This window comes from Lepisosteus platostomus, chromosome 6, assembly GCF_059453375.1.
Source record: "Lepisosteus platostomus isolate fLepPlt1 chromosome 6, fLepPlt1.hap1, whole genome shotgun sequence".
Taxonomy (NCBI): Eukaryota; Metazoa; Chordata; class Actinopteri; order Semionotiformes; family Lepisosteidae; genus Lepisosteus; species Lepisosteus platostomus.
This window is the reverse complement of record NC_142616.1, coordinates 3,163,587-3,190,959: the sequence shown is the minus strand read 5'-3', so window position 1 is coordinate 3,190,959 and position 27,373 is coordinate 3,163,587. Positions and strand designations below refer to the sequence as shown.

The 27,373-nt window shown below is 51.5% G+C and overlaps 1 protein-coding gene across 1 annotated transcript; it reads left to right on the top strand.

Moving 5' to 3' along the window:
- The first annotated feature begins 15,945 nt into the window (after positions 1 to 15,945).
- Positions 15,946 to 25,776, top strand: LOC148659620 (E3 ubiquitin-protein ligase TRIM39-like). Its single transcript, XM_088633851.1, has 6 exons — positions 15,946 to 16,627; positions 19,808 to 19,903; positions 20,049 to 20,282; positions 20,408 to 20,567; positions 20,889 to 20,948; positions 24,910 to 25,776. Exons 1-6 carry the CDS (start codon positions 16,037 to 16,039, stop codon positions 25,479 to 25,481), a joined length of 1,713 nt encoding a protein of 570 aa, XP_088489977.1. The 5' UTR covers positions 15,946 to 16,036; the 3' UTR covers positions 25,482 to 25,776.
- Positions 25,777 to 27,373: the final 1,597 nt, after the last annotated feature.

The window sequence follows — 27,373 nt, the reverse complement described above, 5'->3', positions numbered from 1 at the left end:
TCGTCTCTCCCCTCTCTCTCCTCTCAACTCTCTCTCTCCTCTCTCACCTCTCTCTCCTCTCGCCCCTCTCTATCTTCTCTCCCCTCTCTATCTACTCACCCCTCTCTTTCTTCTCACCCCTCTCTATCTTCTCGTCCCTCTCTCTCCTCTCTCCTCTCTCCACTCTCTCTCCTCTCGCCCCTCTCTCTCCTCTCGCCCCTCTCTATCTTCTCGTCCCTCTCTCTCCTCTCTCCTCTCTCCCCTCTCTCTCCTCTCGCCCTTCTCTCTCCTCTCGCCCCTCTCTATCTTCTCGCTCCTCTCTCTCCTCTCTCCCCTCTCTATCTTCTCGCCCCTCTCATCTTCTCTCCCCTCTCTCTCCTCTCAACTCTCTCTCTCCTCTCTCCCCTCTCTCTCCTCTCACCCCTCTCTATCTTCTCGCCCTTCTCTATCTTCTCGCCCCTCTCTCTCCTCTCTCCTCTCTCTCCTCTCTTCCCTCTCTATCTTCTCGCCCCTCTCTCTGTTCTCACCAGCTCTCTATCTTCTCGCCCCTCTTTCTCCTCTTCCCTCTCTCTCAACTCGCCCCTCTATATCTTCTCTCCCCTCTCTATCTACTCGGCCCTCTCATCTTCTCACCCTTCTGAATCTTCTCTCCACTCTCTCTCCTCTCTACACTCTCTCCTCTCTACCCTCTCTCTCCTCTCACCCCTCTCTATTTTCTCTCCCCTCTTTATCTTCTCGCCCCTCTCTATCTTCTCGCCCCTCTCTTCTTCTCGCCCCTCTCTCTCCTCTCTCCCCTCTCTATCTTCTCTCCCCTCTCTGCTCTCACCCCTCTCTCTCCTCTCGCCCCTTTTTATCTTCTCTACCCTCTCTCTCCTCTCTCCCCTCTCTATCTTCTCGCCCCTCTCTTTCCTCTCACCCCTCTCTCTCCTCTCGCCCCTCTCTATCTTTTCTCCCCTCTCTCTCCTCTCGCCCCTCTCTATCTTCTCGCCTCTCTCTCTCCTCTCGCCCCTCTCTCTTCTCACCCCTCTCTCTCCTCTCTCCGCTCAATATCTTCTCTACCCTCTCTCCTCTCGCCCTTCTCTCTCTTCTCGCCACTCTCTATCGTCTCTCCCCTCTCTCTCCTCTCAACCGTCTCTCTCCTCTCTCCCCTCTCTCTCCTCTCTCCCCTCTCTATCTTCTCGCCCTTCTCTATCTTCTCGCTCCTCTCTCTCCTCTCTCCCCTCTCTATCTTCTCGCCCCTCTCATCTTCTCACCCCTCTCAATCGTCTCTCCCCTCTCTCTCCTCTCAACTCTGTCTCTCCTCTCTCCTCTCTCCTCTCTCTCTCCTCTCGCCCCTCTCTATCTCCTTGCCCTTCTATATCTTCTCACCCCTCTCTCTCCTCTTTCTCCTCTCTATCTTCTCTCCCCTCTCTCCACTCTCTCTCCTCTCTACCCTCTCTATCTTCTCGCCCTTCTCTATCTTCTCGCCCCTCTCTCTCCTCTCCCCTCTCTCTCCTCTCGCCCCTCTCATCTTCTCACCCCTCTCAATCTTCTCTCCACTCTCTCTCCTCTCTACCCTCTCTCTCCTCTCTACACTCTCTCTCCTCTCGCCCCTCTCTATTTTCTCGCCCTTCTCTATCTTCTCATCCCTCTCTCTCCTCTCTCCTCTCTCCCCTCTCTATCTTCTCATCCCTCATCCCTTTCTCCTCTCTCCCCTCTCTCTTTTCACCCCTTTCTCTCCTCTCTCCGCTCTCTATCTTCTCGTCCCTCTCTTTCCTCTCTCCTCTCACCCTTCTCTCTCCTCTCGCCCCTCTCTATCTTCTCTCCCTTCTCTCTCCTCTCTCTCCTCTCTATGTTCTCACCTCTCTCTCTCCTCTCGCCCCTCTCTCTCCTCTCTCCGCTCTCTATCTTCTCTACCCTCTCTCCTCTCACCCTTCTCTCTCCTCTCGCCCCTCTCTATCTTCTCTCCCCTCTCTCTCCTCTCAACCCTCTCTCTCCTCTCTCCCCTCTCTCTCCTCTCGCCCCTCTCTATCTCCTTGCCCTTCTCTATCTTCTCACCCTTCTCTCTCCTCTTTCTCCTCTCTATCTTCTCTCCCCTCTCTCTCCTCTCAACCCTCTCTCTCCTCTCTCCTCTCTCTCTCCTCTCGCCCCTCTCTCTTCTCACCCCTCTCTCCCCTCTCTCCTCTCGCCCTTCTCTCTCCTCTCGCCCCTCTCTATCTTCTCACCCCTCTCTCTCTTCTCGCCCCTCTCTATCTTCTCTCCCCTCTCTATCTTCTCTCCCTCTCTCTCCTCTCAACCGTCTCTCTTCTCTCTCCCCTCTCTCTCCTCTCGCCCCTTTCTATCTTCTTGCCCTTCTCTATCTTCTCACCCCTCTCTCTCCTCTTTGTCCTCTCTATCTTCTCTCCCCTCTCTCCCCTCTCTCTCCTCTCTCCCCTTCTTATCTTCTCGCCCCTCTCATCTTCTCATCCCTCTCAATCGTCTCTCCCCTCTCTCTCCTCTCAACTCTCTCTCTCCTCTCTCACCTCTCTCTCCTCTCGCCCCTCTCTATCTTCTCTCCCCTCTCTATCTACTCACCCCTCTCTTTCTTCTCACCCCTCTCTATCTTCTCGTCCCTCTCTCTCCTCTCTCCTCTCTCCACTCTCTCTCCTCTCGCCCCTCTCTCTCCTCTCGCCCCTCTCTATCTTCTCGTCCCTCTCTCTCCTCTCTCCTCTCTCCCCTCTCTCTCCTCTCGCCCTTCTCTCTCCTCTCGCCCCTCTCTATCTTCTCGCTCCTCTCTCTCCTCTCTCCCCTCTCTATCTTCTCGCCCCTCTCATCTTCTCTCCCCTCTCTCTCCTCTCAACTCTCTCTCTCCTCTCTCCCCTCTCTCTCCTCTCACCCCTCTCTATCTTCTCGCCCTTCTCTATCTTCTCGCCCCTCTCTCTCCTCTCTCCTCTCTCTCCTCTCTTCCCTCTCTATCTTCTCGCCCCTCTCTCTGTTCTCACCAGCTCTCTATCTTCTCGCCCCTCTTTCTCCTCTTCCCTCTCTCTCAACTCGCCCCTCTATATCTTCTCTCCCCTCTCTATCTACTCGGCCCTCTCATCTTCTCACCCTTCTGAATCTTCTCTCCACTCTCTCTCCTCTCTACACTCTCTCCTCTCTACCCTCTCTCTCCTCTCACCCCTCTCTATTTTCTCTCCCCTCTTTATCTTCTCGCCCCTCTCTATCTTCTCGCCCCTCTCTTCTTCTCGCCCCTCTCTCTCCTCTCTCCCCTCTCTATCTTCTCTCCCCTCTCTGCTCTCACCCCTCTCTCTCCTCTCGCCCCTTTTTATCTTCTCTACCCTCTCTCTCCTCTCTCCCCTCTCTATCTTCTCGCCCCTCTCTTTCCTCTCACCCCTCTCTCTCCTCTCGCCCCTCTCTATCTTTTCTCCCCTCTCTCTCCTCTCGCCCCTCTCTATCTTCTCGCCCCTCTCTCTCCTCTCTCCCCTCTCTATCTTTTCTCCCCTCTCTCACTCGCCCCTCTCTCTCCTCTCGCCCCTCTCTATCTTCTCGCCCCTCTCTCTCCTCTCTCTCCTCTCTCACCTCTCACCCCTCTCTATCTTCTCGTCCCTCTCTTTCCTCTCACCCCTCTCTCTCCTCTCGCCCCTCTCTATCTTTTCTCCCCTCTCTCTCCTATCGCCCCTCTCTATCTTCTCGCCCCTCTCTCTCCTCTCGCCCCTCTCTATCTTTTCTCCCCTCTCTCTCCTATCGCCCCTCTCTATCTTCTCGCCCCTCTCTCTCCTCTCTCTCCTCTCTCACCTCTCACCCCTCTCTATCGTCTCGCCCCTCTCTCTCCTCTCTCACCTCTCACCCCTCTCTATCTTCTCGTCCCTCTCTCTCCTCTCTCCTCTCTCCCCTCTCTATCTTCTCTCCCCTCTCTCCTCTCGCCCCTCGCCCCTCTCTCCTCTCACCCCTCTCTATTTTCTCACCCCTCTCTCTCCTCTTTCTCCTCTCTATCTTCTCGCCCCTCTCTCTCCTCTCTCCCCTCTCTATCTTCTTGCCCTTCTCTATCTTCTCACCCCTCTCTCTCCTCTTTCTCCTCTCTATCTTCTCTCCCCTCTTTCTCCTCTCTCCTCTCTCTCCTCTCTCCCCTCTCTATCTTCTCGCCCCTCTAACTCCTCTCTCCCCTCTCAATCTTCTCACCCCTCTCTCTCCTCTCACCCCTCTCTATCTTCTCGCCCCTCTCTATATTCTCGTCCCTCTCTCTCCTCTCTCCCCTCAATCTCCTCTCTCTCCTCTCGCCCCTCTCTATCCTCTTGCCCTTCTCTATCATCCTACCCCTCTCTCTCCTCTTTCTCCTCTCTATCTTCTCTCCTCTCTCTCCCCTCTCTCTCCTCTCTCCCTCTCTATATTCTCGCCCTTCTCTATTTTCTCGCTCCTCTCTCCTCTCTCCCCTCTCTATCTTCTCGCCCCTCTCATCTTCTCACCCCTCTCAATCTTCTCTCCCCTCTCTCTCCTCTCAACTCTCTCTCTCCTCTCTCTCCTCTCTCTCCTCTCTCCCCTCTCTATCTTCTCGCCCCTCTCTCTCTCCTCTCTTCCCTCTCTATCTTCTCACCCCTCTCTCTCCTCTCACCAGCTCTCTATCTTCTCGCCCCTCTCTCTCCTCTCCCCTCTCTCTCCTCTCGCCCCTCTCTATCTTCTCGCCCCTCTCTCTCCTCTCTCCATCTCTATCTTCTCTCCCCTCTCTATCGTCTCTCCCCTCTCATCTTCTCACCCCTCTCAATCTTCTCTCCATCTCTATCTTCTCGCCCCTCTCTATCTTTTCGCCCCTGTCTCTCTTCTCGCCCTCTCTATCTTCTCTCCCCTCTCTATCTTCTCGCCCCTCTCTCTCCTCTCTCCCCTCCCTCTCCTCTCTCCCCTCTCTATCTTCTCTCCCTCTCTCTACTCTCAACCCTCTTTCTTCTCTCTCCCCTCTCTCTCCTCTCGCCCCTCTCTATCTTCTCGCCCCTCTCATCTTCTCTCCCCTCTCTCTCCTCTCAATTCTCTTTCCTCTCTCCCCTCTCTCTCCTCTCGCCCCTCTCTATCTTCTCTCCCCTCTCTATCTACTCGCCCCTCTCATCTTCTCACCCCTCTCAATTTTCTCTCCACTCATTCTCCTCTCCACACTCTCTCTCCTCTCTCCCCTCTCTCTCCTCTCGCCCCTCTCTATCTTCTCGCCCCTCTCTCTCCTCTCTCCATCTCTATCTTCTCTCCCCTATCTACTCGCCCCTCTCATCTTCTCACCCCTCTCAATCTTCTCTCCACTCTCTCTCCTCTCTACCCTCTCTCTCCTCTCTACCCTCTCTCTCCTCTCGCCCCTCTCTATCTTCTCGCCCTTCTCTATCTTCTCGTCCCTCTCTCTCCTCTCTCCTCTCTCCCCTCTCTATCTTCTCGCCCCTCTCTATCTTCTCGTCCCTCATCCCTCTCTCCTCTCTCCTCTCTCTCTCCTCTCGCCCCTCTCTCTTTTCACCCCTCTCTCTCCTCTCTCCGCTCTCTATCTTCTCTCCCCTCTCTCCCCTCTCTCTCCTCTCTCCCCTTCTTATCTTCTCGCCCCTCTCATCTTCTCATCCCTCTCAATCGTCTCTCCCCTCTCTCTCCTCTCAACTCTCTCTCTCCTCTCTCACCTCTCTCTCCTCTCGCCCCTCTCTATCTTCTCTCCCCTCTCTATCTACTCACCCCTCTCTTTCTTCTCACCCCTCTCTATCTTCTCGTCCCTCTCTCTCCTCTCTCCTCTCTCCACTCTCTCTCCTCTCGCCCCTCTCTCTCCTCTCGCCCCTCTCTATCTTCTCGTCCCTCTCTCTCCTCTCTCCTCTCTCCCCTCTCTCTCCTCTCGCCCTTCTCTCTCCTCTCGCCCCTCTCTATCTTCTCGCTCCTCTCTCTCCTCTCTCCCCTCTCTATCTTCTCGCCCCTCTCATCTTCTCTCCCCTCTCTCTCCTCTCAACTCTCTCTCTCCTCTCTCCCCTCTCTCTCCTCTCACCCCTCTCTATCTTCTCGCCCTTCTCTATCTTCTCGCCCCTCTCTCTCCTCTCTCCTCTCTCTCCTCTCTTCCCTCTCTATCTTCTCGCCCCTCTCTCTGTTCTCACCAGCTCTCTATCTTCTCGCCCCTCTTTCTCCTCTTCCCTCTCTCTCAACTCGCCCCTCTATATCTTCTCTCCCCTCTCTATCTACTCGGCCCTCTCATCTTCTCACCCTTCTGAATCTTCTCTCCACTCTCTCTCCTCTCTACACTCTCTCCTCTCTACCCTCTCTCTCCTCTCACCCCTCTCTATTTTCTCTCCCCTCTTTATCTTCTCGCCCCTCTCTATCTTCTCGCCCCTCTCTTCTTCTCGCCCCTCTCTCTCCTCTCTCCCCTCTCTATCTTCTCTCCCCTCTCTGCTCTCACCCCTCTCTCTCCTCTCGCCCCTTTTTATCTTCTCTACCCTCTCTCTCCTCTCTCCCCTCTCTATCTTCTCGCCCCTCTCTTTCCTCTCACCCCTCTCTCTCCTCTCGCCCCTCTCTATCTTTTCTCCCCTCTCTCTCCTCTCGCCCCTCTCTATCTTCTCGCCCCTCTCTCTCCTCTCTCCCCTCTCTATCTTTTCTCCCCTCTCTCACTCGCCCCTCTCTCTCCTCTCGCCCCTCTCTATCTTCTCGCCCCTCTCTCTCCTCTCTCTCCTCTCTCACCTCTCACCCCTCTCTATCTTCTCGTCCCTCTCTTTCCTCTCACCCCTCTCTCTCCTCTCGCCCCTCTCTATCTTTTCTCCCCTCTCTCTCCTATCGCCCCTCTCTATCTTCTCGCCCCTCTCTCTCCTCTCGCCCCTCTCTATCTTTTCTCCCCTCTCTCTCCTATCGCCCCTCTCTATCTTCTCGCCCCTCTCTCTCCTCTCTCTCCTCTCTCACCTCTCACCCCTCTCTATCGTCTCGCCCCTCTCTCTCCTCTCTCACCTCTCACCCCTCTCTATCTTCTCGTCCCTCTCTCTCCTCTCTCCTCTCTCCCCTCTCTATCTTCTCTCCCCTCTCTCCTCTCGCCCCTCGCCCCTCTCTCCTCTCACCCCTCTCTATTTTCTCACCCCTCTCTCTCCTCTTTCTCCTCTCTATCTTCTCGCCCCTCTCTCTCCTCTCTCCCCTCTCTATCTTCTTGCCCTTCTCTATCTTCTCACCCCTCTCTCTCCTCTTTCTCCTCTCTATCTTCTCTCCCCTCTTTCTCCTCTCTCCTCTCTCTCCTCTCTCCCCTCTCTATCTTCTCGCCCCTCTAACTCCTCTCTCCCCTCTCAATCTTCTCACCCCTCTCTCTCCTCTCACCCCTCTCTATCTTCTCGCCCCTCTCTATATTCTCGTCCCTCTCTCTCCTCTCTCCCCTCAATCTCCTCTCTCTCCTCTCGCCCCTCTCTATCCTCTTGCCCTTCTCTATCATCCTACCCCTCTCTCTCCTCTTTCTCCTCTCTATCTTCTCTCCTCTCTCTCCCCTCTCTCTCCTCTCTCCCTCTCTATATTCTCGCCCTTCTCTATTTTCTCGCTCCTCTCTCCTCTCTCCCCTCTCTATCTTCTCGCCCCTCTCATCTTCTCACCCCTCTCAATCTTCTCTCCCCTCTCTCTCCTCTCAACTCTCTCTCTCCTCTCTCTCCTCTCTCTCCTCTCTCCCCTCTCTATCTTCTCGCCCCTCTCTCTCTCCTCTCTTCCCTCTCTATCTTCTCACCCCTCTCTCTCCTCTCACCAGCTCTCTATCTTCTCGCCCCTCTCTCTCCTCTCCCCTCTCTCTCCTCTCGCCCCTCTCTATCTTCTCGCCCCTCTCTCTCCTCTCTCCATCTCTATCTTCTCTCCCCTCTCTATCGTCTCTCCCCTCTCATCTTCTCACCCCTCTCAATCTTCTCTCCATCTCTATCTTCTCGCCCCTCTCTATCTTTTCGCCCCTGTCTCTCTTCTCGCCCTCTCTATCTTCTCTCCCCTCTCTATCTTCTCGCCCCTCTCTCTCCTCTCTCCCCTCCCTCTCCTCTCTCCCCTCTCTATCTTCTCTCCCTCTCTCTACTCTCAACCCTCTTTCTTCTCTCTCCCCTCTCTCTCCTCTCGCCCCTCTCTATCTTCTCGCCCCTCTCATCTTCTCTCCCCTCTCTCTCCTCTCAATTCTCTTTCCTCTCTCCCCTCTCTCTCCTCTCGCCCCTCTCTATCTTCTCTCCCCTCTCTATCTACTCGCCCCTCTCATCTTCTCACCCCTCTCAATTTTCTCTCCACTCATTCTCCTCTCCACACTCTCTCTCCTCTCTCCCCTCTCTCTCCTCTCGCCCCTCTCTATCTTCTCGCCCCTCTCTCTCCTCTCTCCATCTCTATCTTCTCTCCCCTATCTACTCGCCCCTCTCATCTTCTCACCCCTCTCAATCTTCTCTCCACTCTCTCTCCTCTCTACCCTCTCTCTCCTCTCTACCCTCTCTCTCCTCTCGCCCCTCTCTATCTTCTCGCCCTTCTCTATCTTCTCGTCCCTCTCTCTCCTCTCTCCTCTCTCCCCTCTCTATCTTCTCGCCCCTCTCTATCTTCTCGTCCCTCATCCCTCTCTCCTCTCTCCTCTCTCTCTCCTCTCGCCCCTCTCTCTTTTCACCCCTCTCTCTCCTCTCTCCGCTCTCTATCTTCTCTCCCCTCTCTCCTCTCGCCCTTCTCTCTCCTCTCACCCCTCTCTATCTTCTCTCCCCTCTCTCTCCTTTCAACCCTCTCTCTCCTCTCGCCCCTCTCTATCTTTTTGCCCTTCTCTATCTTCTCACCCCTCTCTCTCCTCTCTATCTTCTCTCCCCTCTCTTCCCTCTCACCCCTCTCTCTCCTCTCTCTCCTCTCTCTCCTCTCTCCCCTCTCTCTCCTCTCTCCCCTCTCTCTCCTCTCTCCGCTCAATATCTTCTCTCCCCTCTCTCCTCTCGCCCTTCTCTCTCCTCTCGCCCCACTCTATCTTCTCTCCCCTCTCTCTCCTCTCTCTCCTCTCTATCTTCTCACCCCTCTCTCTCCTCTCGCCCCTCTCTATCTTCTCTCCCCTCTCTCTCCTCTCTGTAAGAGGTCGAACTGTGGTCGAGGACTTTTTTCCCCGACACCGAGCTCTTTGTCCTCTCCGCGACGCGCAATCTGAAGAGGGGCTCGGGTGCGAATGACTTCAGCAATCAGGAAGTCAGGATCAGGAGAGATGGCGCCTGAAGAGCCTATTAGGCAAGATCAGGGCAGGACCGCGGAACGCACCTCAGCACGAATGAGTCCTGTCCCTCACGTCATATCACTATCCGTCTGCGTGCTACATGTCTGTTCCTGTTTTATGTTCTTTCTTTTTTTCTTTTCCGCAAACATGGGCGACATTAGAATAGGGAGTCTGAACACCAATGGGTGAAGGAGGGCTTTGAAGCGAGCTGCGGTGTTGGAGATTATCAAAGAAAAGAGCCTGCAGGTGACTTTCCTGCAGGAGACCCACACCGACAGCTCCAACATCGTCGCCTGGCAGCGGAGTGGCAGGGCGACATCGTTTACAGTCACGGGTCCCCTGTGAGCGCGGGGGTCGCGGTGCTGTTCTCTGTGGGGTTCAAGCCCCTCTCTATCGCCGTCCAGGAGGTGGTGAAGGGTCGTCTGCTACTCGTGCGAGTAGTTATCGGAAAGAAAACCTTTGTTTTTATTAACGTTTACGCACCCACCGACGGCGGGGAGAGGGTCACCCTCTTCAGGGAGCTTGAGACTGCACTGGCGACCTGCCAGGCTGAAGAGCTGGTCTTCCTGGGGGGGGATTTCAACTGCACAGAGAACAGCACACTGGACAGGAATCACGCAGAGCCACAGGGCCCGTCGGCCAGGGAGCTGCGCAGGATCCTCGTCAAGTCTGACCTCACTGACATCTGGAGGAGATGTCATGGGGACACGAGGCAGTACACCTGGGCCCAGGTCAGGGGGAATACCCTCTCTCTGGCCAGGCTAGACCGACTTTACTGCCGTAAACATCATTACAGCATCGTCAAGCAGTGCTCCATCTGTCCAGTGGGCCTGTTGGTCCACTGTCTCACTGTCTGCACAGTCGCTGTGCCATCAGTGAGGTCCCGCAGTGCCTACTGGCACTTTAATACCCAGCTGCTTGACGATGCTCACTTCTGTGACTGCCTCGTGTTCTTCTGGCAGCAGTGGAGGAGTCAGAAAGCCCACTTTGTCTCCCTGAGGCAGTGGTGGGATATTGGCAAGGTGCTGATTCGCCAGTTCTGCCAGCAGTACGCTGGAAGTGTCACGAGAGGTATCCGTGAGTCCATGAAGGCTCTGGAGAGAGACATTCTGGAGCTACACCAGGCTCTGGAGTGTCGTGCAGACAGGAGGCTAATTGATGACCTCCACACCCAAAAAGAATCACTCATTGGCCTTCTGGACACAAAAGTACAAGGAGCTCTAATAAATTCTAGGGTTCAGAGTGCATCACAGGTAGACGCCCCGACTCGCTATTTCTTCGGCCTAGAGAAGAAACCGGGCCAGAGCCGGCAGATCCACTGCCTGCGCTCGGAGACAGGGCAGGAGCTGCACGAGGCCAGGCAGATCCAGGAGAGGACCATGCAGTTCTATAAAGCGCTCTTCTCCAGCGAGGCTAGTGAGGACTCGGTCCGCACACGCAGGTTCCTTGAAGACCTTCCACAGGTCCCCGAAGAGGAGAGGGCAGGGCTGGAGAGGCCTCTCTCCCTGGAGGAGCTCTCCACTGCACTCAGTGGCTTGAGCAATGGCAAGACCCCTGGTCTCGATGGCCTGCCAGCCGAATTCTATCGTGCCTTCTGGGCTGTGCTGGGTCCTGACCTGCTCGATGTATATTTGGAAAGTCTGGAGCAGGGGGACCTGCCACTGAGTTGCAGGAGAGCTGTTGTCACCCTGCTGCCCAAGAAAGGGGACCTGTGTGGCATTAAGAACTGGAGACCTGTTGCCCTGCTGTGTGTGGATTATAAAATCCTGTCCAAGGCTCTGGCCAACAGGCTGATGGTGGTGCTGGGGTCCGTGGTGCACTCCGACCAATCGTACTGCGTGCCCGGAAGGTCAATCTTTGATAACATATTTCTGATTCGAGATGTTTTGGTCACCTCCAGACTATTGGGTTTAGATACTGGTCTCATTTCGTCAGACCAGGAAAAGGCCTTTGGTAGGGTTGAACATCAGTATTTGTGGAGGACCGTGAGGTCCTTCGGGTTCAGCCCCGTCTTTGTTGCCATGATTCAGGTGCTGTACAGTGACATCTTCAGTGTGCTAAAGGTCAACAGAGGGCTGAGTGCTCCGTTTCCAGTGCGGAGGGGAGTCAGGCAGGGCTGTGCACTCTCAGGAATGCTCTACTCCCTTGCCATCGAGCCTGTGCTACATCAGCTGCGCCGGGTCATCAGGGGCCTGTACATCCCGGGCTGCCCCGATTCCACTGTCAAGATCTCGGCGTACGCTGATGACATGATGGTCGTGGTCGGAGGAGAACAGGATGTCAGGGCGCTACAGACAACTTTGAGTGATTTCCAGCGGCTATCATCAGCCAAAGTGAACTGGGCCAAGAGTAGCGCCCTACTCCTGGGGGAGTGGAGCGAGATGGGTCCCCCAGTCTTGCCAGAGAGGCTCAGCTGGACCAGAGGGGGACTCAAATACCTGGGGGTGCACCTGGGGGATGAGGCCAGCGTGAAAAAGAACTGGGAGGGGCTCCTTGAAAAAGTGAAAGGTCGTCTGGACCCCTGGCGCTGGCTGCTCCCCCAGATCTCCTACAGAGGCTGGGTTCTGATTGTCAACACCCTGGTGGCTTCGATGTTGTGGCATCGCTTGGTGTGTCTGGAGCCACCAGCCCGACTGGTCGGGGAGCTGCAGGCCACGCTCCTCGACTTCTTCTGGGACGGACTGCACTGGCTGCGGAGGGGCGTCCTCTATCTGCCCAGAGAGGACGGAGGGCAAGGACTCATCGACATCTGGAGCCGGGTGGACACCTTTCGCTTGCAGACAGTGCAGAAGCTGCTGATCAGCCCGGCCTCGCTGTCCTAGAGGGAGCTGACCTTCACCCTGCTGCGTCGAGCAGGACACCTCGGGCTCGACTGTGTGCTCTTCCTGATGGACACCAGCAGGGTTGACCGGTCTCCACTGCTGCCTTTCCAGCGCAGTCTCCTGGAGGCCTGGCGGCATCTGCGCGTGCAGAGAGAAGAGTGGCCCAGTCTATACTGGACACTCAGAGAACCATTAATACACAATCCACGAATGGACACACAACCGGGCCGCTCCTTGGACTTTACCAGCAGACTGGTCCACGCCAACGTCACACAGCTTCACCACCTGCTGGACGTGGATCAGGGCTGCTGGCGCAGCGTGGAGTGGGCGTGTGACGCGCTGGGACTACACTCGCGGCGGTGTGTAGACATGTTTCTCAGTCAGCTTCGCTCTGCTCTGCCTCTCGAGGAGATGCTGCTGATCCAGGGTCTGTTTGAGGACCATCGCCTTCCAACCACACAGCCTCCTTTCCATGGTCTGCTACTGTCTCCTGCGCTCAGTCCCGGACCGACGGGATCTCTCCTTGAGCTCTTCCACACTGTATTATTATTATTATTGAGAGACAGACTCACTGTCTGTTCCTCAGGCTGGGACAGGAGATCACACACTGTATTATTATTATTATTATTATTGAGAGACAGTCTCACTGTCTGTTCCTCAGGCTGGGACAGGAGATCACACACTGTATTATTATTATTGAGAGACGGGCTCACTGTCTGTTCCTCAGGCTGGGACATGAGGTCACACACTGTATTATAATTATTGAGAGACAGGCTCACTGTTCCTCAGGCTGTGACAGGAGATCACACACTGTATTATTTTTGAGAGACGGGCTCACTGTCTGTTCCTCAGGCTGGGTCAGGAGATCACACACTGTATTATTATTATGGAGAGACAGGCTCACTGTCCGTTCTTCAGGCTGGGACAGGAGATCACACACTGTATTATTATTATGGAGAGACAGGCTCACTGTCTGTTCCTCAGGCTGGGGACAGGAGATCACACACTGTAGTAGGGAGAAGCAACACCTTCCATCAAACTTTTTGACAGGTGCCACGCCCCCCTTTTTCAACCAACAGGCGCCCGTTGGATGTACCGCCCCCTTCTGAGCCAATGGTCTGTCGTTCTGAGTTGCGATGTCCCGCCCCCGTCTTCCCGAGTTGTCCGGCGTCTCTGGGTCCAAATTTCCGCCTCCGCGGCCCCCTCTTGTCTGAAATATGTGCACACAAGTGCGTATTTGCGTCAGAGGGTAGGCGATCGTGTCCGCCGTGGGTTTTAGCGCGCTGTATTATACCCCTAGGGGGTCTGGTGATCCCGGGGTGTGAGCCTGGGTCAGACTGGCTGTCCCATCGGCCGGCTTAGCCGAGCTCCGCAGAGAGCCAGGACGCCGGTGCCCGATATGGACGGGCAGGGGCAGGCCGACGTGGTGGACAGGGGAGAGAGACTACTCCGAGGTCAAGGGCGGTCTCCGGGACATCTCCACATGGATAGTCGCGATGTCTAAATCCACCGAACTGAGCCTCTGGAGGGGCTTCTCCCCCCGAAGTGTACTCCCCAAGAGGGGCGCTCCTCCTACACAACGCCACAAGCGGCCGAGGGGAGAGGAATTTCTTAAGCGGGACCTCCCAAGGTGCTCTCAAACGCGAGAGGACCGGACATCTCGTGCCGGCCAGCGACGTGGGGGCTGGGGCGGTAGAGAGGTTCAGCGGAACTATCAACACAAAAACGTGGAGGCGCCGCCCCACAGAAACACCTCCCGCTCCACTGGGGGTCCTAACTGGTCTCGTTTGCTCTTCTAACCCCAGTTCTCCCACATGGCTAGTGAGCGATCTCCGGCCTCCGTCCCACCAGACGACTCCCTTAAGGGCTGGAGAACAGTCTAGGGTGATCTCTGAACTGGCCTCATTACTCTGCTCTCCTCCCCACTGAGAGCTGGTGTGTGGGGAGCGTTCTGGCGCACTATGGCTGCCGTCGCATCATCCAGGTGGGGCTGCACACTGGTGGGGGTGGAGGGGATCCCCATTACCTGTGAAGTGGAGTGTCCAGAAAAGTGCTATGTAAGTGTGAGGAATTATGATTATTAAACCGTCCCAAGTTTTCACTCCAATGTGGGTGACCAGGTGCGGGTGTCCAGAATCAAGGAAGTGTTGGAGAAGGGGTATGAGCAGACCCTAACGGATGAAACCGTCACCGTCCAAGAGCGGACCCCCGGCTCCGAGACCCTCTTACAAACTGCAGGGCCACGCCGCTGACGACACGCAGGGCCCCTTTGACGCAGAAGAGCTACAGCAGGGAAACCGGCCGGCCGAGCGCTTCTCTTTCCGGACCCTGGGCAGACGGCACAATCTGGGGAGGAGTGAGGAAAACAGGGAGAAAGAGGCAGGCAGGGGGCTGGAGGGAATCAGGGGCGTGTCCACGGTGCGCTGGTGTTCGGGGGAGGTGTGTCCGAGGCAAACTGTCCAAGGGAGTCCGAGGTGAATCCATGAGTGTAGCAATAGTCCAAGACCGGGTGATCCATCCTGACAGACGAACAGAGTTACAAGCCGGAGCGGGATCTGGCGGAGGGTCGGGGGAATAAAAGGGGGTCACGGGGCCAGACGCTCCCTCATCCCGGACCCAGAAGATCAGGACACCGTGATGAAGCCTGTGCCGCTGAGTCGCTCCTGGACTTCCGGGTGTCCATCTTCCACAGCTGAGCCCAGACTGGCAGGAACGCCTGGCTTGTACAGCAGGGGGGGCAGGAACCGGAGGCAGGTGCAGGAGATCAACACTAAACTAGGAAGGGCTGGAGCATCCTTAAGAGGAGGGGCTTACGAGCGTGACAGGTGTTTGTATTAAGGATTCCATTTGCTTGTGGTTCTCTTCCTAAAAGAGGGAACTTACTTGTGTTTTAGGATGCCTTTGTTGTAAAAGACTTGAGGACAAAATCCTGGCTTTTCTCAGGAGTACAGCCCTGAGATTCCAGTTGGTTGTGACCAGACGACCTCTGAAAACGTCACACTGAACACCAGTGAACCTCAGCTGCAGGAGATTCAGGAGGGACTTACTGTATCCAGACTGATTAACTTCTCAGAGGTGTTGACAAGAAAGTGGGTTTCCAGCAAAGCACAGGAGTATTGCTTTACACAAACAGTGGTGGGAGTGTGAAACAGGTTCCACAACCCCTTAGAGTAACATGAGATGAGATGGTCAGACTAATGAGTTTCTAGTAATTATCAGACACGCGGGGTGTTGTCAGTCCCTGTGGACGGAAGGAGAGCTGCTGCACACAGAGATCAGGGGCTCGCTGTTGCGCTGGGTGGATGGAGATCACAATCACACCCACATGACACTGCCCTGTCCATCTGCTCCTCCAGCGTCTCTCGGGGGAGAGATGGGCTCATGACGCTCTGCAGCGCTCCGCAGGTCTGTGCGGCTCACAGGGGGGTCACTGCGCAGGTGAAGCACGAGGCCCTGGACGTACCCTGCTGGCCCACACGCTGCAGGGCAGAGCCAGACAGCAGGCTGGGCTCACTGGCCTGGAGAGAGAGACACAGCAGGCTGGACTGCTCGCAGTAAGAGCTCACACCCGGACAGTGAAATCCTCTGCACCATGTGGAGCTGTGACACCCCTCTGTCACAACACAGCTGGAGGAGATCCTGGAGCCAAATAACTCCCAACGATTAAACAGCTGGATGGACCAGCTGGCCTCCTCTTGTCTGTCACCATCATGCTCTGATCTTCTCATGCTGTGTGAGCAAGTTAGTATTTTATTGTTTTGATTATTGGGAACACAAACAACTGGATTGACTTCACCTGAGCAGCTACTGACATCAAAGTTTATTAAAACAACATCTTTCTGTCAGGTCCAAAATGACACAGTAAGTCACATCTCTTACAACCCCACACCTTCCCCAAACAACAACCACCAAAGCTGTTTCATAACTGCAGTTCTAAACCACTCCCCCTGACAACCCTAATCACACCCCTAACAACCACACCCCCTAATAATCACACCCCTGCAGCTCTGTGCAGATCCAGTAAGTGAAACTCAGAGATCAGTTTCGTTTTACTAGAAACAGCCTCACTGCAGCTCCGTCTCTACTGCTCCTCTCTGTGCAGTTTTTACTTGTCAGAAAAATGGCAGAAGGCACTTTTCCATTTTCTCAGGACCAGTTCAGCTGCTCAGTGTGTCTGGATTTGCTGAAGGATCCAGTGACTCTGCTCTGTGGACACAGTTACTGTAAGGGCTGTATTAAGAACTGCTGGGATCAGGAAGATCAGACTGGGATCTACAGCTGCCCCCAGTGCAGACAGACCTTCACCCCAAGACCTGATCTTCACAGAAACACCATCCTGACTGAAGTGGTGGAGAAACTGAAGGAGACAGGGCTCAGTGGTCCTCCTCCTGCTCACAGTCCTGCTGGCCCTGGAGATGTGCTGTGTGATGTCTGCACTGGGAGACAGAGGGGAGCTGTGAAATCCTGTCTGGTGTGTCTGGCCTCTTACTGTCAGACTCACCTCCAGCCTCACTATGAAGCTGCTCCATTGAAGAAACACAAGCTGGTTGATGCCACAGGACAACTGCAGGAGAAGATCTGCTCCACTCATGAAAAACCGTTGGAGGTCTATTGCCGTACTGACCAGAAGTGTGTTTGTTATCTCTGTCTACTGGATGAACACAGAGGCCATGATACTGTCTCAGCTGCAGCAGGAAGGACTGAGAAACAGGTGAGGACTTTGTGTCTGTTCATAAAGTGTCTAGTACAACATGTAAAAAGGATATTTAGGATATTTGGGGGCTTTTAGTGATCTCTGGGCTGTATTTACTGTATCTGTAATGCTGGATCTCCACTGTTGAGTCCTGCTCATGTACTCAGCTGTGATCCACACTGGTTGTGTCTCTGAAGTGTCTCCTGTTCTTCTGTCTGTTGTTCATGATCTCCTCCTCCTCTCCTTCACTGTTTCCCTCTTTACTGTCCTCATATAGCACCGTACAACTTCACAGCACACTCAACACCTCTAGAGGAGACTGCACCCTCATTAATGCACACTACACTCAACACCTCTAGAACAGATTGCACCCTCATTAATGCACAGCACATTCAACACCTCTAGAACAGACTGCACCCTCATTAATGCACAGCATACTCAACACCTCTAGAACAGACTGCACCCTCATTACTGCACAGCACACTCAACACCTCTAGAACAGACTGCACCCTCATTAATGCACAGCACACTCAACACCTCTAGAACAGACTGCAGCCTCATTAATGCACAACACACTCAACACCTCTAGAACAGACTGCACCCTCATTAATGGACAGCATACTCAACACCTCTAAAACAGACTGCATCCTCATTAATGCACAACACACTCAACACCTCTAGAACAGACTGCACCCTCATAAAATGCACAGCACACTCAACACCTCTAGAACAGACTGCATCCTCATTAATGCACAGCACACTGAACACCTCTAGAACAGACTGCACCCTCATTAATGAAGTCCTGCTTTAATTTCAGCACAATAGTATTATTTATAATAATAAACTCTATTTTTATATGATAGATTTAAAATGGCTTCTCAAAGCACTTTACAGAACACAAAAGGTAGAAGGTAGAAGGGGGTTTTGGAAAACAGTATAAAAGCAAAGAAGCAGAAACAGACCCACTTAAATTAAAACCCTTCTGAAACAGAAGATTGTGAGTCTGGATTTGAAAGAGCTCAGGGAAGGTGACTCTATGATATCCACAGGGATAGAATTCCAGAGCTCTGGGCTGCAGCAGGAGAAGCCCTGTCACCCAGAGTGCTGGTTTGGGGGACAGACAGGAGACCAGAATTAGAAGATTGAAGGTTGTGAGGTGGGGAGTAGGATGATAGTAACTCTGACAGGTACTGAGGTGTCAAGCCATGCAGAGACTTTTAGGGGATCATGAGGACTTTGAAGTCAACATGAAACCTGATAGGAAGCCAGTGCAGGGACTTCAGGACAGGAGTAATGTGATCACTTGCACTAGACCTGGTCAGAATTCTGGCTGTCATATTCTGGACATACTGAAGTTTGTTCAGTGTGGGTTTAGATACCCCAGCGAGTGGAGCGTTACTGTAGTCAATATGAGTAAAGATGAAAGAGTTGACCAGCTTTTCAGCAACAATTAGATATAACATAGGACGCAGCCTGGCAGTATTTCTGAGGTGGAAGAATGATGTTTTGACAATTTGTTGCACATGTCAAGCCTGGATCAGATATCGCCCCCAAGTTGTTCAATTTTGACTGTGACTCCAGTACAGTGTCATCCACAGATAAGGATACTGCATTGGTGTGCCAAGAAACATGACTTCTGTCTTGTCGCAGTTTAAATGAAGGAAATTGTGAGTCATCCATGTGTTTATGTCAGAGAAGCAATTAGAGCAGAGACATGTCAGTGTCAGTTTAGTATGGAGGTACTGTACTGCAGATTTGAGTATCATCAGAACTCATACATGCTGAAGGGTAGGGGCCCAGTGTCAACCCCTGAGGAAGACCAGACTTAATGAGTCCAATTTCAGAGCTACAATCGCCAAGATAGACAAAGTGAAAGTGATCAGTGAGGTAAGACTGGAACCATTGAAGAGCAGTGTCAGAAACTCCAAACACAGTCTCAAGACAAGAAATTGAGAGGTCATGGCTGACCGTGTCGAAAGCAGCACTGAGCTCAGTAAGAATGAGGACAGAAAGAGAACGAGAATCAGAAGCCGTTAGAAGATCGTTAGTGACTTTGACCAGGGCACTTTCTGTGCTGTGAGGTTGTCTGAAACCATATTGGAGTTCAAAGAGGATTTTATACCTGAAATCTAACAGCACACTGTAAACTTTCTGCATGAAAAGGTAATGAAAGGGTATGAAAGTTGGAGAGAGGGTGAAAGTTGTTCAGGCTGTCCTGAGCCATGATTCTCTTTCTCACACAGGGGTAACAGCAGCAGTTGTGAAGCCACTGGTACCACATCAGTGCTCAAGGATTCATTTATTATACTGAGGACTATGCGGCAGAAAGCAGAGAAACAGGATTGAAATAAAGTGCTGGGAAGGGGATCTAATAGGCAGGTGGTGGATCTCAGACATATAAACCAGTGAACTGTGGTATAATACCTTCACCTGCTTTATTAAATACAAGACTCACGCTGGGCTCTGCTGGAGTCAATCTGACACAGAACATGTTTCCTTTTGTCCTCTGAAATGATCTGAATTTTCCCAGAAGCAGACAGGATGTGAGATGTGGTCGGACACAGGGTCTGCCTGGTCCAGAACCTCATCCAGCGGTCAAGCACGTCAGCCACAGGGTCTCCTCTGACCACTCGGAGAAACTAGTGGCAACAAGGCTCATCAGCACTGCTGTAGTCCTCTGTTTTGAGATGCCGAGAGCAGTCAGGACACTAGTGTATATTGAGATGAATGAAATCTGAAATCTCTAGATTATGAAGGAACAAGTAATAGGTTTATTCTTCTTCAGGTGTGAGAAGGCTCCACGGCCGAAACGTTGTGTTTTCTTTCTTCTTTATTTCAGTATGGAATAAACCTATTGCTTGTTCCTTTCCAGCCTACGCATGCTGACGCAGCTCCCCAACTGAACTATCTCTAGATGATGTTTTATATATCATTTGAAACACAATTATCTTCTTTTTACATTTCACCTCACATACAGATGTGCAGACCCAGGTGTCAGGTGTCTGCTGCGCTGCACACGCTGCCGGTGTAGATTAGACATGAAACAGGAGCATGTCAGACAGGACCAGGAAACACATCTCGTGTGGATAAGACATCAGGGATACAGAGTGTGGATTTCCCAGGGTGACTCTAAGGGGTGTCTCTGTGATGTGATTCTCTTACAGGAGAAATGTCCTGAGTGTCTCTGTTTCTCCACAGAAGCAGCTGGGGGAGACACAGACACAAACCCAGCAGAGACTCCAGGCGAGAGAGAAGAAGCTGCAGGAGCTGAGGCAGGCTGTGGAGTCACTCAGAGTGGGTATTCACCAGATGAGTGGACACACAGACACTCATTTCAACAGCTGGACACTGGACAGTACCCTTTGGAAACAGAGCATACAGCATAATGTAGTTTGAGTGTTTTCCTGTGTAATAATCCACTGTGTGTCTCCTCCCTAAGAGCTCTGCACGCACAGCAGTACAGGACACTGACAGGATCTTTACTGAGCTGATCCGCTCCATTGAGAGAACACGCTCTGAGGTCACAGAGCTGATCAGAGCTCAAGAGAGGGCTGCAGTGAGTCAGGCTGAAGGACTTCTAGAGCGACTGGAGAAGGAGATCACTGAGCTGAAGAGGAGAGACTCTGAGCTGAACCAGCTCTCACACACAGAGGATCACATCCATTTCCTCCAGGTAACATCACTGCTCTGTGACTCTGCAGTACAGAAGGGTGTCTCTCACACAGAGCTGCTCCTGGCTTCTCCCCAGGAATGTGTGATGTGTTTGACTGGAAACTCCTCTTTCTCTTCCCGATTCAGAATTTCCAGTCTGTCTGTGTCCCTCCTGGAGCTGGAGACTCACCCAGCATCCCTGTCCGTCCACACTTCTCTCCTGAGGCAGTGAGGAGAGCTGTCTCTGGACTGAAAGAGCGACTGGAGGATCTCTGCAAGAAGGAATCAAGAAAGATTTCCACAACAGGTAAGTAGAGAAACACACTGATGTCTTTCTGGACAGCTTATATATTTCCTGTTTATCTCTTATATTGTCAATGGATTTTTTGTGCAGTGACTGTATTTATGAGAGCAGCTTATCAGTCAATGATTCAAATTCTAGGTGAAATGTCTTAAAATCTCCAGTCTCACAAATCTTTATGACAGTAAGTGAGTTGTTATATTGTGCTGTATATAGTTTAACAGGAATGTTTTAATAGGGGCTAAAGTCCCAGTCCAGTAGAACATGTTATTCCTGATACTCTGTTACTGCAGCCCTGATGAGACATTTCTCTGTGTGTCTCCCCAGTGACTGAAGTCTACAGTCTGCTGACTCCAGAGCCCTGGTCCAGAGCAGAGTTTTTACACTGTGAGTCTTTTTTCACAACACTTCCCCTCTGAAATATACCTGGAGCTCAAACACACAGCAGGAACAGTGATACAGAAACTGATACACACTCTGACACACACACTGATTCACTCTCTGATACATGCTGATACACGTCTGAATTCAGAAAGTCAAGCTTGCAGACAGTCACTCTGTGTGGATCAGAGACACACTGTGTCAAACACACAGATGGACACAGAAGTTCCAGTGGGTGTAGTTTATTTAAGAAAATGCACTTTACTACAACAATGTGCAGTGCATAGTGCTTACAGAGAATAGAATTCTGACAACAACTCTTCTACAGAATTTAAATCGTCTCAAAAAGAGTGATTGTCCATGATCAATCATTGTATTTTGCAAGTGGTCAGTGAGGCTGGTTCACACAATAAGAGCCCCTCCAAGCCTCCTGGGTGTTACCACTGGCTGCAGTCCTGGCTTTGAAACTGCGATTGTCCATTTTTCAACAGGAGCACCAATGAACAGTTTTTCTGGGTTTTCTTCAGCCCTCAGTACTGTCCAGTGCTCTTTTGCTCCGATGAAACAGTTCAGCAGTTCAGGAGTTGTATAGAAACCAATGCTCTCAGGCAGCGGACGTGGGGCGACCTGGTGCTGGGCGGGTCTCAGGACATCCGAACGTCAATGGTGAGCGAAGGGGAATGAGAGACCCGGAAATATATATCCCCAGAGACAGAGACACCAGAAGGACAGCAAAGCACAAGGAACTGGGGACAGGACAGAGTAGGAGCGCCCTTTGGCTGCAGAGGGCATGACACCTCTCTGGTCACCAGCTCTGGTGCACAGTCATCCAGCTGAGGGCCTTCAGCTTGTTGTCTAGTCGTCTGGGTTGAGTCTTTACCCAGGTCTCCCATGGGATCGTCAGCCCCTCCCCGGTGACCTGTAGGATCATCTGTCTCTCCCTGGTGACTAGTTCCTCCTTTCTCTTCCTTGTATAGTGCCTTTTGTTGGTGCAGAGCTCTGGCTGTCTCATGGCCTCATACCTCCTAGTAGGTCTCCGGTCAGTTTTCTGCTTTAGGACTAGTGTTTGACACCAGATCAGATGCTTCACTGGGAGGGAGAACCACAGCCTGACAAAGTACTGAGAATTGTGACTGATGGGGTCCAGCCCCTAGTGACAGAGGTTGCAGAAGAAGATGCAGTGGAGTTTCAGGGGGATATTCGGCACATCTCTCCCCCTTCCCCACTGTTGATGATGTGGGGCAGGGCGGTCCTCAGTCTAATGGCCAGTAGCTTGGACACGATCTGGATTTATGAATAACTGGAATATTCTGGAGCAGAGCCAGTCTCACAATAATGATGATAATAATAACCTCAAATGCTTTTAGACTACAGTCTGCAGACATCAAATACACTTGAATTGGGAATTACACAGTAAAATGCAGGAGAGGTATAAGTTGAAGGGGGAAGAAACAGTATTTCTGTGTATTTTGCGCAGATGAATGTGAAGAGATAGGGGAATGACAGACAAAAAGAAAAAGAATTCAGGACGACACACAACCCGTTACACAGTTTGTTCATTGCTGGCTTGTTGTTTACTGGGACCAACAGTAACAGGAAGCCAACAGCAGGTATAAGTCATCGTAAATGTATTCTGTTCAGTGTTGAAAGAGTGAGCAAACACTCTGTACAGGACATGTTTCTGCAGTTTCACATCAAGAAGAACAGATGTTTGGAAAGCTGTGTCAATTCTACTTGTCACAGAAATGGTAAAAATGACACACGTTTAAGATCAAGATCTCTTTATTTGCCATATACAATCTCTTGCATTAGGAATTCATCTTTTCACATACAGGACCCCAGCTTGCTCTCCATGAGACACAGACACACAGACAGAGAGAAGCTTGGGGTCACAGTACAGCCTGTTTTCCTCAAAGCAGCTCAGACATGTCAGAGTCAGGTGCTCATGGTTAGTTTAAGAGGGGTATTTACTGGGGCTGTAGGGCTCCTCTTACTGGCCAGGGGTTATAACTTTGGGGTCTTTCTCTTCAGCCCAGCTGGTGTTCTCACATGGTCCTGGTCATTAAGAGACCCAGTGGTGTGTTTCACTAAGAATGACACTGGATTGTCAATATTATTTCACTAGTCCCACCAGAGTGAGTGTGTATTGGGGTGTTTGCCTGTGATATTGGGGACCTCGTTTCAAACAGGAGTGATCTAGAGGGTGTCTGTGTTTCCAGACTGATACACTCTCCTGTGGAGTAAGTCAGTGTTTGACACTGTGTCCTGTTCTACACAGAATAAGTGTGAAATATCAGTGGAAGATGTTGTCATGATGGCTTCAGAGTTGCAGTGTCCAGAAGAGGGCGACCTCTCTCATCACTGAAATAAAGGCGCTCTGAGCCCAGAAATGAATTCAGATATTAATAATAATTGCTTACACTTATATAGCGCTTTACAGGTAATGGGGACTCCCCTCCACCACCACCAGTGTGTAGCCCCACCTGGATGATGCGACTGCAGCCATAGTGTGCCAGAACACTCCCCACACACCAGCTCTCAGTGGGGAGGAGAGCAGAGTGATGAGGCCAGTTCAGAGAGGGGGGTTATTAGGAGGCCATGATGGGTAAAAGCCTGGGGGAAATTTGGCTAGGACACCAGGGTTACACCACTACTCTTTTCAAGAAACACCCTGGGATTCTTAATGACCACACAGGACCTTGGTTTTAAGTCTCATCCACAGGACAGCGCCTGTTTACAGTATCATGTCCCCATCGCTGTACTGGGGAATTAGGACCCACATAGACTGCAGGGTGAGCACCCCCTGTTGGCCCCACTCACACCTCTTCCAGCAGCAGCCTTAGTTTTTTCCAGGAGGTCTCCCATCCAGGTACTGACCAGGCTCACACCTGCTGAGCTGCAGTGGGCTGCCAGTTGTGAGTTGCAGAGTGATATGGCTGCTGGTGTTTTTATAAATTCATGTAGGTGACTGTGTCAGCCTTTCTAGGCTCCAGGAGTCCAAAAATAAGACCTGATAAGAATGTCTTTGATCTTCACTAGATTGACAGGCAGACAGGAAAAGGGGAGTATTTACTCAGTATTAAGTATTAAGAGTTTACCCTGAAGTATTAAGTATGAGGAGAGTATTAAGTCAGTATTCATTAGTCATGCGAATAAAGCTTCTTGAATCGATTAAAACCCCCATTCGCTCTGGGCATGTATAAGCCCCGCCCCCGGTTGTCAGTGGTCAGAGCTCACTGATTGACAGCTGGTGTCTCCTATCAGAGAGGCGGACAGTGAGCGCGAGCAGTCTGAAGTCAGTATGAGCGCCTCTGTTTCTCTCGTCTTTCTCTCCGGGTTTCTGGATGTGTTATTTCTGCTTTAAACTGAACACTTTGGATATTTCTTCGCATTTTCAAAGTAAGTGGGAAGGCTTTCTTATATTTCAGCAAGGTTTTGCTTTTCCCATTATATTTTTTTCTGTAAAAACTTGCATTATGCAGTCTTTGAATTCAGCACTTTTTTATTCTGCGTCGTCAGGAAAATGGTCTCAGAGGAGATGAACGAGCTGCCGAACTGGGATTTGAAATAAACCGGTTTAACAGACAGGCTGTCCAGTTTCTTACAGTATACAGGTCGTTGTGGTGGGTTTGAAGTGTTTGAAAGCGAGTGGTCGGGCTGTAGTTTCTCCTGCAGTCCGGTCGGTCCTGTGTTTATTAATAATGTCGTTTAAAAAATAAAGTTTCATCGCTGTGAAAACAAGTGTTTAATGTTTGTATTTAGAGGATATTGGGATCACTCCCATGTGTAACACTAGTGAAACAGTGAAGAAGATGTCGTTTCTCTGGAAGGGAAGAGCAGTCATTAGTAATTGACTGGTGTTTCTCTCTCGGTGTGTTTGGGGACAAAGACATTTCACAGTCTGATGGAGTTGAGTTGGACTGTGATCGGCAGGAGCCTGTTGTGATGTTTGTGTTTTATTCCCCAGCTGCTGTGACTCTGGACCCTGATACAGCTCACTGTGGGCTCAGCCTGTCTGAGGATGGGAAGAGAGTGAGACTGGGACAGAGGAAGAGAGTGAGACTGGGACAGAGGAAGAGTCTCTCTGACCATCCTCACAGGTTTCATCTCTGGCCCTGTGTCGTGAGCAGGGAGGCCTTCACCTCAGGGAGACACTACTGGGAGGTGGAGGTGAATGACAGCTGGACAATAGGAGTGACCAGAGAGTCTGCAGAGAGGAAAGGGTGGATCAGCTTCTCTCCCCAGCAGGGTTACTGGTGTCTGGACTCTAACCGGTCTGATTTCTCTGCTCTCACTGCCCCTGAGACCCCTCTCCCCCTCAGTCTGCAGCCCAGGAAGCTGGGGGTGTGTGTGGATATTGAGGAGAGGAAGGTCTCCTTTTACACAGTGGGGTCCAGAGCTCATGTCTACACTTTCACTGACATGGTCTTCCCTCGGGGGGAGAAGATCTATCCTGTCTTCGGTACCTGGGATCAGTATAAAGACCTTGAGCTGCTGCCTGCTGTCAGTGTGGAGATTAAACCCGTCACTGACTCATGAACACAGGCTGACTCTCTCCCAGCTCTCTGTCCACTGCTCACACTGGGAGACGGGTTTACTGACGGGCAGTGAGGTGAGGTCAGAAATACAGTAGGAATTTTAGAAATTATGATGTTGTGTTGTGTTTAAATGCGTTATATAATTTTTTTTAAATTAAACGGGGAAAAATAACATGTACGAGAGAGGGAGATATACCTCGCTACCAGCCTGCTGCACTCCTGACTTGTAAATATCTCTAGAAACCCTGCTGTGTTTTTTTTCTATTTTTTGAGAAAATAAACTTTTAAAAATGAAATCCCGTGTGAGTCTCTCCTGCGCGCGCCGGTGACTGTGAAGCTTCCAGAACGGGGAGGGACCCGCTGACGTCACCACAGCCTGGAGGAATAGGGACTGTGACGCAGACAGGAACTGGATCAGGGTGGTTATGGGAGTTGTAGTTTATCACCAGCGCTGTGTCTGTGAGCAGCTCCAGCCAGTCTAATACCCGGCTCCCTTTAATACAGGGATACATGACTATATTCGGTATTTTATGTTCGTTTGGGGTTTATTTTTACTGTGGTGGTTTGTGAGAGACGTTTTATTTGATCTCTGATCGTGATCCAGGGAAAAGTGGATGCTTCTTTCTAGTCTTTTCTTTATTTTATTTCCCAATGAAGTTTGGTAATGGGCCAGTGAAAGCTCCGCTTTCCTTCATATGAAGCCCAAAAGTTTGTTGGTAGCGGCGAGTTTTTTTCTTCACGGACAGAAACTTGGGCTCCGTGTCAGTCTTGTCTTCCGTCCTGCCGTTTGGACATTTCATGTGGACGATTCTCTGTCCACAGAGGGACTGTGTCGTGAGAGGTAGTTTTAACACACTCCCTTGTGCGCTGGTTAGTGTGGTAATTGTGAGACGCTCCCTAGAGCAAGCGGGTTAGAAGATGGCGACAGACCTGCTGTTCAAGTAAAAGTGAAGTTAAACTCATTCCTGGTGTTGTGTTCAGCTGTGTTTAATATCTACAAACTAACCCAAAACACGAGAGACCGCATCGGGAGATTACTGCACTGCTTTGGCAGTTTGTGTATTCAACATCATTATCTGAGGGATTATTTGTGAAACTTTGGCATGTACAGAATATAAATATATTTCATTTCGCTTATTTTAGTTCCTCTGTATTGGAACAAAACGCGCTACAATTCGTTACTTGTTCAACTATTGTTTTAATCCCAGCCGTGTCCAGACTCTCAGAACAACCTGAGAAACGTCCAGTTCAGGACTCTCAGTACCGCCCTCTCCGACCGCATCTGAAATATTTCACTTTGTTCGCTTCGTGACGCAGTGCTGTACCGCGGGAAAACACTGTTGACAAAATGAGTATCGAACTTAGAGCTGTTCAGTTATTCTCTTAGAAATACATTTTATTATGCACATAAATTAAACCGCTTGACTAAAATTTCTCTATGACTACAATGTGGTAAAAACAATGTTGGTGGTGTTTCATCACCACCATTAACATCTGTGGTGATGAAATGCCCGGAGAAGCTGGTGTTGTCACACATCAACTCCTCCATCACAGAGTCCCTGGACCCCTTGCAGTTCGCCTACCAGAACAACAGATCAGTGGATGATGCTGTCTCCCTGGCTCTGCATACAGCCTTGGAACACCTGGACACTAAGAACTCGTATGTGAGAATGCTGTTTGTGGACTATAGTTCAGCATTCAATTCCATCATACCCAGTCAACTGGTGACAAAGCTCAGGGGATTAGGTCTGTGCACCTCTGTCTGCAACTGGCTGCTGGACTTTCTTATCGAGAGACCACAGGTGGTGCGGATAGGCAATAAAACATCAACACCACTCACCCTGAGCACTGGAACCCCACAAGGCTGCTGTCTGAGTCCAAGGTTGTACTCCC